The sequence below is a fragment of the Lemur catta genome, chromosome 23 (genome assembly GCF_020740605.2).
Source record: "Lemur catta isolate mLemCat1 chromosome 23, mLemCat1.pri, whole genome shotgun sequence".
Classification (NCBI taxonomy): Eukaryota; Metazoa; Chordata; class Mammalia; order Primates; family Lemuridae; genus Lemur; species Lemur catta.
This window is the reverse complement of record NC_059150.1, coordinates 15,176,983-15,187,459: the sequence shown is the minus strand read 5'-3', so window position 1 is coordinate 15,187,459 and position 10,477 is coordinate 15,176,983. Positions and strand designations below refer to the sequence as shown.

The following is a 10,477-nucleotide window of genomic DNA, read 5'->3' as shown; positions in this document are numbered from 1 at the left end:
CTATTTATTAAGAGACTGGCAACTCGCTTGAGGAATCTGGTCTTGCAGGTAACAGCCAAGGAAATTTGAGGGAATAACATTCCTTTTTTTCTTTTTTTTTCTCTTTTTGGTGCATGGGTAAGGGTAAAACTGAGAGACGAGTAGCTGCTCCCAAAACAACCATCCCCAAAGAGCACGTGGCTCTTGTTATATCTGGCAGGCTCAGCAGCTATCCAAGTTATAGGGCTACAGGGGATACTGTCTAGACCAGTTCTTTTGGCCTTGGGGTTGGCAGAACATAGAACCAGAAAGCCAAAGCATGGTGCAAACATCTCTCTGCATTTTTTTCTGGTAGACAGTCAAGCTGGATGGAAACTCAATCTCAAACAATTACCAAATAGCAATAAATAAGAAAATAAAAAGACTGTACAGGGCTTTCTTCAGCCCTTGATAGATATGCCCTGGCTCTTGAGCTATAAAGCACGACCTTTCTGAAGTGACTATCCTTAAGAGAAAAGCGCAAAGGGGAAATCTGAAAGGTGGTGTGACTTTTCCACCTTGAGAATATTCTCATTGCATCACAGGTGTTTTCTAGGCTCAGTGATGGTACTGATAGGAAAAAGACATCAACATATAATTGAAATAATTTATTTACCACTAGAGCACCACAAAAACAGACATACATTGTGTTAAAATACAGCGTAATTGGTCATCAAAATACAAACAACTATTCTTATATTCCATTTTTTTTAAACCATGCCAACCATAAAATTGTACTGCTGCTTAACACATAAAAACTGCTACCCCACACCCATACTACCCCCGATTCCCCCACCACCACCCTCCCCTACCATGGCAATATTTACTTATGGGAAATAAAGACCTTATAGAACCCCCAAATTAAAAAAAAAAAGATTCAAGAAATCTTAAAATAGAGAATTTAAAATATAATCAGTGCATTCATGAGGAAAGACAAAATAATACAAAACAAAATGTCATCCTATCTGAGAGGAAAATACCTGCAGAAATAAAAGTGATTTACATAGAATTAATAGAAACGTGGAAGACAAAAAAAAAAAAAAAATAATCAACACGCACTCAAATCTGGGATTGGGTTACATCCAACACAAGGGCTGTTCAGCTGGCTTTTCCAGTTTTCAAACTTGCGAATCCAATCCTTCACTTTAATTAATGGTCAGGAAATTCCAAAAAAGAAGTACACCATATCAAACAACTTCACTTTGGATTCACACCTTACTACATTGCTGTTTAGGTGAAACTGCAAATATTCTATTGTTTTACATATTAATTTTTATCTTAAAGCTAAATAAGTGACAAGTGACAAATTGACATAGCCTACAAACCCCAATGTGAGGATACCTCCCCTGCAACGATGTGGCAAATTATTCATGAAAGCAAAGTAAACTCTAGCCTCAGATATAGATAACTCTCACTCAGAAGAAAGAAAGAATTTTTTGATCATAGGAGAACTTGGCTTGTGCCTTCTCACCTTCAAAAAACACTTATAAAAACCTTAACCTCAGTGAAATAAACAAAATGACTTGTGCTGACCTGGACATTTTCCCCCCTTTGAAAAATCAGCTAAAATGTATATCTTTCCATTTTCCCCTGAACACTAAAAACCTGCTTAAAGGAAGAGAGGTTTCCTATGAACTGTCTACTTTTTACCAGCAATAGAATTATGTGAAAAAACTCATTTAACCAAGGTAGAGAAACCTTTCTTAACTCAGTTACCAAGATTCTGAGTTTTAATCAGATCCTTAAACTCTTGCTAAAACTAAAACAATTCCATGTATAGATAACATTTCCCGTTTTCCTAACATAGAAGCTTTTTAATGTCTGACTTGATTAGTGATGATGAATGAAGGAAGACCACTGAACTCGAATCTATCCTTTTTGTAAAAGAAAAAAAAAGGACAAGTAGGCCCAGGTAGCTTATGTCATAGAAATGGACAATACACAAAGCACAAGTAGAGAAAATACTATAAAAAATGTATTTGTAGTGCAAGTCAAAATATAGGGGCTTTATTCAAAAGTACTGGCCAGCTAAAGGAAACATACAACTGTGAGTGATCATTAAAAAGAGCCCAAATTTAAGTTCAATCTAAATCATAGTTGACATTATTACAGAATATAAAAAATATGGTAAAAATTTACACATTACACATAAAGTAGTTAATGTTTTCATTTAATAGTTTGCAAAGGAGATCTGCAGATGTGTTTTCAATTATGCTGGCTTCTATACCCATCGATTTTAATAATATAGGTACGGTTACATATACCAAAACAAAGGGAAAAACCTAGAACACAGCCATATAGCAATACTTTAAGGTCCAAAGTTTGATCAGTACATGTCAAAACATTTCAACATTTCACTGGTTTACTACACTGACAAAGAACCACTTATAATTAAAAAGGAAAAAAAAATCTTACAGACTTATTCTGACTGAAAGTTTCTTTTATTAACAGGCTTTTTAGTTTTTGGACCTTACAAGAAGCTTCCTTAGGCAGTTGGTACATAACATGTGTTTTCAGGGTCTTTATCTTAATGCAGACTTACTTGGTCATATAATAACTCACTTGGGTTTTCGTCCCATTAATATGACCTCTTTTTTTCTGGCTCGTTTGAGTTCAAGTTCCTTAAGCCATCCATGAGTTTCTGGCAAAGTATTTGGTCTCCACTTTATACACCTGTTTTATTTTCCAAGGGCAATGAAACGTTCATTATATAGTAACACACAATAAATAACTCACTGTTAACTCTAAGAGTAAGACTGGGAAGGGTGCCTATTGCATAGCAATACAGAAAAATCAAGTGAGGCGTGGGATAGGAACGGTACGTACAGCAACTCCACTTAATGGGATTTTCCTGTTTTTTGTTGTTTTTGTTGTTGTTTGTTTGTTCACATAATTAACGCTAACAAATTCTTCCAGTGTTTATTTTTTCCTTAAAAAAAAAAAAAAGATTTTGCTTCTTGTCTCTCTCACTTACAAAGTAGGTGAAATGTAGAATAAGGCCTTCGACTTTTTTTGTTTCAGATGCCAGTTTTAACAAACAGAACACAGACTTCGGAAGTGTTTGAACTAGTACCGCTTTTTCAAAATTTTTTAACACCGATGAACCAAGGCTCTCTAAGTTTTTCTCATCACAAACATCATCATTGTCGTCGTTGTCATCATCATCATCATCATTGTGATTTTCGTCTTGCCAGTTTCCCAAGAATCTTAGCTGCATTTGCAAGACTTCACGATCATATTAGAAAGATGTTCGATCTTGGGGGTTTTGCCGATGTAGTAGAGAATGGTTAGTGGATCTAAATCTTGGGGCACACAGCAAGGAGATGCAGATGCTTCTGGATTTATGCTATTATATATGCTAAGGATCTGAAAGGACACAGGACAGGAGAGACAGCACAGGGAAAGAGCAAAAAAAAAAAAGGCAATTATTTTTTTTTAAAGAACCATTCCATACTGTTATCAGTCACAGCACTAAATAAGCAATTTAAATCATTTTTGGTTTATAATTTCCTTTTCTTAACTCCAAATTATGGTCAAATTGGGAAATTGGGATGTGTCCTTAGCAATCACCAAATTCACCCTTTTCCCACACAGAATGCTTTTTTTCATACATCTCAAACAAATGATTTTATAAAAATCAGATGGGACAAAACTGCTAATTCAACAGATTTTCCCAATTTTTCCAATTAGTCTTTACTCTGATCACAACTTCCCAGGCCCTTGCAAAACTTGATCCTCTTAGTATTTAGTCTTGTTTCTATTCTGCTCTGTAAATGAAGTTGTTTCATGAGTATACATTTTCAATTCCCATCTAGATTAAGAATTCCCTCGAGGTCAGGGATTCTATAGAGTTTGTTTCATTTTGACCTTATAGCCCTAGTAAGTCTTTGCTGGAAAAAATAAGATTCATGTGCTACGTGAAGAAATGAATACATGGATATGGAGAAGAATAAAATGTTTTACTGAAGGTCTCATCAGAGCTTTCATCTACCCTGGGTACAGAAAAAGACACCTGTCTGCAATGGGAAATCTTCCTATATTAAGTGTCTTCTCAGGCCAATTTAATGTCACCTAAATATGTATTAAAAAAAGAAGAAGTCTTTTACCATGACTTCATAAATATAACAATGAAGCAATTTCTATTCTTAATTATTCACTGTCTTACATTTTACTTAAAACAATAATAATTATCATCATCAACCCTCCATTAATCTTCCATGTGATAAATGGTAGTAGCTGAGTTGGAGGAGTGAATAGCAAGCCCTAAACCAGAATGAAGAGAAAGTTCTATAGTTAATCTTGTACCTTTCACCCCATTCTCTGCCAGAGGGGTGTGTGACTTTGACTAATGGAAATATATAGGTTCCCTGCTGATGATACAGAGACATTTCCAAGGATGCCATTAATGTGTTAGTCAAACAGCAAGTGACCTTTTCCTCGAGATTCACTGCAATTTTTTCAGCCTAAGACAGAAGATCTGTTCAGCACGGCAACACTGACTACTTTATTAAGCTACCTCTGGCTTTTTGGGTAACTGTCCAAACCACATATTTGTGACCATGACAGTTATTCTTCCTCTCTCCTTGAAAAACAAGCATGGTCTCAGCCTTCACACACTCCCTCTACACAGAGAGGAGAATTATGTTTCTACTTGGCAACGGGGCCTTGCCCACATTACAGCTACTGCTGCCGCAGCCCAGATGAGGCAGCCTGGCCAGAGAGCTCAGACAAAGGGACAGGCATGAGCAAGCTTCCCTCACATGGCCAAGCACATGGTCACCCCGGAGTGCCAAAGTCCACAGGGGAGTCAGGAAAACAGCTGAAGGAAGGGGAGCCATATTTGTCAATTTAAATTCCAGCATATGCAGGCATTTATAAATAAAAGTACTTCATATTCCACTAACACGTGATTTTTCATATGAACTACAGAGGAATTGTCATAATACAGATTGTCTAAAATAATTGATAAGCCTGAAACTCTTGAATTCGGCTGAATGCATTATGTGATCTTTTTGGCAGCAGATCCATTTTCCTACCCTGCAGTGAAGGCAATTTTTCTAATGCCTCTTTAATAGGGAGATTTACAGAGGCATAAATAGCAGAATAGAAACCCCAATGTGTAGCCACATTTCAGGAATTAAACCCACTAAGACAGAACAAATGGAGGCCTGGTTATAAAACAAGGAGGCCTGCATTCCAAGCATTGTTTTGTCACTAATTTTCTGTTTCATCTTGGGCATCATGTACATGATCTATACCCCAATTTATTTAGAAAAATGAAAGATTTGCACAAGATAACTTATAAAGTCCTTTCCATCTCTAAAACCCTACATTATGACCCATCAGGAGGAAGCATATGAACAAATATCATTATTACATAGAAAAAATCTTGGCTAATTGGGGCTGGGAGCCTGTAACATGCAGTCTAGGAAATGCTTTCTGAATTAGCCTTCTACCCTCATTGAAGGAACTTGATAAAATAGTCAGATTCTTGTTTACTTCTGGTTACTGCTCGTAAGACTTAGAGATCCCAACTTTCAAGTCATTTTCAAATATATCATCTTTCTGTACTTCATATCAACCCTTGAGTTTGGCATTATTATTTTAATGATAATTTTTAATATATATGTTTGTTTTTACTGCTAAGAAATCGAGGTTCAGAGAAGTTGAATTACTTTCTAATTGTGATACGCTAGTAAATCACTATGCCAAAGCCATCAACTGAAGTCCCAATGTCCTTTCTAATGTGACAGTACCTGATGGAGGTGATAACAGATCCTTTTATTAGATGGAGTCCTGGCTCCCTTCACACTTCAGCTATATGAGACACTGTGTGATATACTGATTGAAAAGGTTTTGTTTTTGTTTCTTGCTACCTATTTATGCTTATAACTTTGAAGAATGGAAACAGAGGCCAGGTGAGGTGGCTTATGCCTATAATCTTAGCACTCTGGCAGGCCAAGATGGGAGGATCCCTTGAGGCCAGGAGTTTGAGATCAACCTGAGCAAGAGCAAGACCCCATTACTACAAAAAGCAGAAAAATTAGCCAGTCGTGGTGGCAAATGCCTACAGTCCCAACTACTCAGGAGGCTGAGGCAGGAGGATCACTTGAGCCCAAGAGCTTGAGGTTGCAGTGAGCTATAATGATACCACTGCACTCTAGCCCAAGCAACAGAGGGAGACGCTGTTTCAAGAAAACAAAAACAAAAACAAAAACAAAAAGAATGGAGACAGAGAGCAGGTGGGACTGGAGGAGATGAAGAGAGGTTGGTCAATGGGTACAAAAATACAGTTAGAAGGATTATGTTCCAGTATTTAATAGCACAGTAGGGTGATTATAGTTAACAATTTATTATGTATTTCAAAATAGCTAGAACAGAAGATCTGAAATGCTGTCAACACAAAGAAATGACAAATGTTTGAGGTGATGAATAACCTAATTACTCTGATTTAACTATTCCACGTTGTATGGCTGTATCAAAATATCACATGTACCCCATAAATATGTACAATGATTATGTATCGCTAAAAATTATTTTTTTTAAAGAAAGAATAGGAAATAAAAAAATTAAACAAAACTTCCCTCAAGTTGCCTATAATCTAATCAGGAAGGCAAAACCTATTGTTCCAAATTGATCCGTGTTACCTTCTGATTTCACCTGCAGCCTACATTCTTCCTCCCCATCTAAAAGGATTTCTCCAGCACCCATACATGTGTGAGGGTAAAATGGCAACAGGCTAATTACAATTCGTTTGGAAATACTATCAGCAGGTGTACACTGGTAACCTGAGAATAAAAGCAGCAAATTGGCCCAGCACGTACCTTACTGTGCTGAGTGTCGGAACTCCATAAATAGGGGCATGCTCCCGCACAGAAGTTAGCATGGTACCCCCTGGGTTCATGTATCCATTTCCAGCCAAGATCTTTCTTGAAATCAATGTATAGTGGGCGTAGGCAGCAATTTTCCTGCACATTTCTGTTAAAAGTAAATAAGTAAAGAAAGAGCAATGGAGATTTTAAAGCTGATTTACCATGCCACCCCATCCCCACCTCACCCCAAACCAGAAAAATGACTCGTTCATTTATTCAACAAACATCTAAGGAGCAAATATGATGAACCAGATCTGAATGGTTTTATTGTAATCTCAAGTCGCTTTCATGATGGGGTGTTGGGGTGACTTGCTGGGCTTCCTTCCCTTATCAGCCCTGTGCCCCGACTCCCTTGTCTGTGACCTAGAAAGTCAAACCGTTACACTCAAATGACTAGATGTAAGCAGAGAGTGGCTGGGAGGGACCAAAGCCTTTCCAGTCAACGCCGGGCAGGTCTGCCATCCAGCCTCTCTTGCCCTTTCAAAGATAAGATGAATAAAGGACAATGGCAATTTTCAAAGAACCATTTTCCTTTGAGAATAGATCCTTTATTTCACTGCATGTTCCTTTACTTAGAATGAACCAGAGATTAGGAAGCCTTCAGTCTTGCTGAGTATGACCACTGGCTCTGGGCACCGAAAACTGCCACTCTACTCATGACCTCTGACACTTTGAGCACTTTATCAGTGAGGACCCTGTGCTGCCCCACAACTCTCAAAATAAAGAAAAAGAGAAACCACACAAGAACATTCACGCTCTCCCTCCATGAACTCCTGTGGCAATGGGAAATAAATTCTTTCTGCCTTGTTCTCCTACTTCTCTCACATTCTATAGCTAAGGACTCAGCAGATGGCATCCTTCTGCTGTCTCATCTCTGCTACTACGAGAGAGGGACAACCATGGGTGCTCGGTGGTGGGAGGAAGGCTTCATATAGATGCTGGGTCTTCCTTAATTGAAGAGTTGCCATCACGCACCTCCAATAAACTTATATTTGTTCTGGGGAGCAGAGAGCTCATTTTCTTCTTCTGCATCAAAGCACTTCAGAGGGATTTGGGGAAAAAAGTCAGGGGGCTGGTTTGCTCCCTTCACATTGCTAAAGAGCTGATAAACACAACACAGCAATAACTGTTTTAAGCCTCTGGGAAGAATGACGTTATGAGATACAAGAGCTATCTGGTATCATACCTGGCCTTAAACAATGAGCTCCATTCAGGTCATAATGTGACAGAAGAAAAGGAAAAGACAGTACAAGAGTTAACAGATACAATCACTTTATTTTGACTTCCTTTACCTAAAGCAATAGGCTGCATCCAAAGCACGCTTCTTCCGCCGGTTGGTCTGATGTGACTCAAGTCTGTAGGAGGGCAATAACATTAGCAGGAGATGTGGGGTCTTCCCACTGTTTTTTTTCCTAGTGGACTTTATAGTTTTCTGATCACCACTGGTATATGTGGAGGTGCCATCAATACCTTGAAAAAATGCATTTGGGTAATAAACATTTAGCTTTACCTTCATCAAATATAATCAGCCATATATTTTTTTTTTCTTTTGTATATTGTCACAAATAGCAGTGATGACCACCAGGGCAGCATCAGCTAGCTCTAGTCAGTCCCCGTGGAAATAGACATGGCACAACAGGACTACCACACGTGACAGCTAACGCTTCTAAATGGGGCTCTTGTCAGAAGGCAGTTCAGTGTCAAAGGCAGGGCTGTTGGTTATGAAAGTCACTACAGAAGTCTTTGACCTATAGTCCAAGGGCAAGCTAGGTAGTTTATTTTAGTCAATCCTCAGTTTAGGCTGTGCTCAGACCCTCAACAACCGAACACATGGCAATAGATCATGCCTTGTTACCCACTGGTTCACACTCTTCCTAAGACTACTAAACTCAAAAGACTTTTCCTAATGAACATAAACTGAGACTTAGCTAAATTGCAGTGCATTAGGTTCAAGTGAAACAGAAGTCACCCTTACCTAATGCTATTTTGGGAAGCTGTGAAGAAAGGGCTTTTTCATTTATTTTATGGCATCCTCAACACTTTCCTGATTCCATCTGAGATTTAGAAACTTGAGCTCCCCGAAGCATGCTCCAGAGACTGCCAGTTTAAGCATTTAATCTCCACACTCCAGAGAATCCCGACTCGGTTAGAGACTTAAATAAATCTCTAGGCCTCTGGGAGTATTTTTCCATGAGCGAGGGCCACTGTAGCCTTCTGAAAGCGCATGGAGGTCCCGGATGATGTGAGCAGGGCAGGGAAACCAGCTCCCTGACCTGGCATTGCAGGCCCGTGCAGCACCAGCTATGGGCACAGACTTTCCTCTCGCCTCTCCTCATCCAACGAGTCAGTATCTCATACCTGAAGTGACTGGTACCCTTGGCATCTCCTCATTTTCCCTGACTTTTGCCTAATTCACTTAAAGGTGTGCATGGGGAAAATTAAAACTTTTTAAATGTGTTTATAAACTAGCATAAAAGTCTGATAAGGGAGCCACTTGAACTGTTGGGTACAGGCTAGAAAAGGTGGAATGTTCCAATACAAGGAAGGTTAGTTATGGAAGCCATGGAACAAGGGGATTCCTTTCCTCTGTGAAATATGGTTGTCAATTCCTGCCATCTGGTTTGCGGAATTATCAATGGATTTCCTTGAATGCATGCTATCTTATTCTATAATATCAGCATAGATGGAAAGTTGGTTTGCTAAAATGAACAATAAGGGTCTCAACAGACTATTTAATAGTTTGGAGGGTTAATGAGTCAGTCAGTATTGACAGAGTCATGACCGGGTATCTTGCAGTATAAACTGGGAATCCATCCCTTTCTTCCAAACCTTTTTCCCTTCATATATCTTTATCCTATCATATCACTGTCTAAACAAATGTGCTCAGGCCTCACCAAACAATCCCATTTTCACATGCAAACCGATTTTATCTCCCATGACATTATCAACATAGGCCCTTCCCTCCCCCATCTCATACGACCAAGTTCAGTTACCTGCAAATCTTGCTTCTAGTTCTTCGCTTTTATTTGGGATGATGTAATTATTCGATGGTACAAAAGTGCAGCAGGGACAGTGTAAACTTATTTTAAATCCCAGGTTCCTGTCTGGAAAACATTAAGTCAAGGAGGTCATTTGTATGTGTATCTATACCCTTAAATCTGCAATCAGTTTACAGTAACTTAAGGCTACTGAACATCTAGGGAGGAAAAAAGAGAGTGATCTGTAACCTTTATGGTGAAGCCATTCATGAACGGCATCAGTCACATCAAAGGACAGCCACTCGCCTTCTGCTCTTGTTTTCACTACTTTGCTGTCAATGTAGCGCTGGGTTGGAGATGTCAAATCTTTGGATTTGAGAATCTAGAAGGGGAAAGAGAGAGAGAATAAAGCTCAGTTGGCATACTGACAGCATGACTAAACCAAAACCTTTGACAGTATTCCTATTCATTATCTAAGTTTAGCTCCACTGTAGTATGTCCATGCATTGCTGTCGCAATAGCATGGCCACATGCACAAAAACATAACACCAGGCCATTTGCCATGAAAAATAGAGGTACTAAATCAACTGCATGTTATGATAAAGGTGA

The 10,477-nt window shown here is 38.8% G+C and overlaps 1 protein-coding gene across 2 annotated transcripts in view; it reads right to left on the bottom strand.

The window, feature by feature from the left end:
• Positions 1-611: 611 nt before the first annotated feature.
• Positions 612-10,477, bottom strand: part of TGFB2 (transforming growth factor beta 2) — a 78,164-nt gene continuing 68,298 nt past the window's right edge. Inside the window, exons 3-7 of one of the 2 annotated variants that reach the window (XM_045536069.1) lie at positions 10,118-10,250; positions 9,884-9,994; positions 8,183-8,360; positions 6,843-6,996; positions 612-3,384 (exon numbers count right to left, since the gene is read on the bottom strand). In XM_045536069.1, the coding sequence (XP_045392025.1) occupies positions 3,226-3,384; positions 6,843-6,996; positions 8,183-8,360; positions 9,884-9,994; positions 10,118-10,250 (735 nt within the window). In that variant the 3' untranslated portion in view covers positions 612-3,225. The remainder of the gene's footprint in view (positions 3,385-6,842; positions 6,997-8,182; positions 8,361-9,883; positions 9,995-10,117; positions 10,251-10,477) is intronic. The other variant, XM_045536070.1, reaches the window with a different exon arrangement.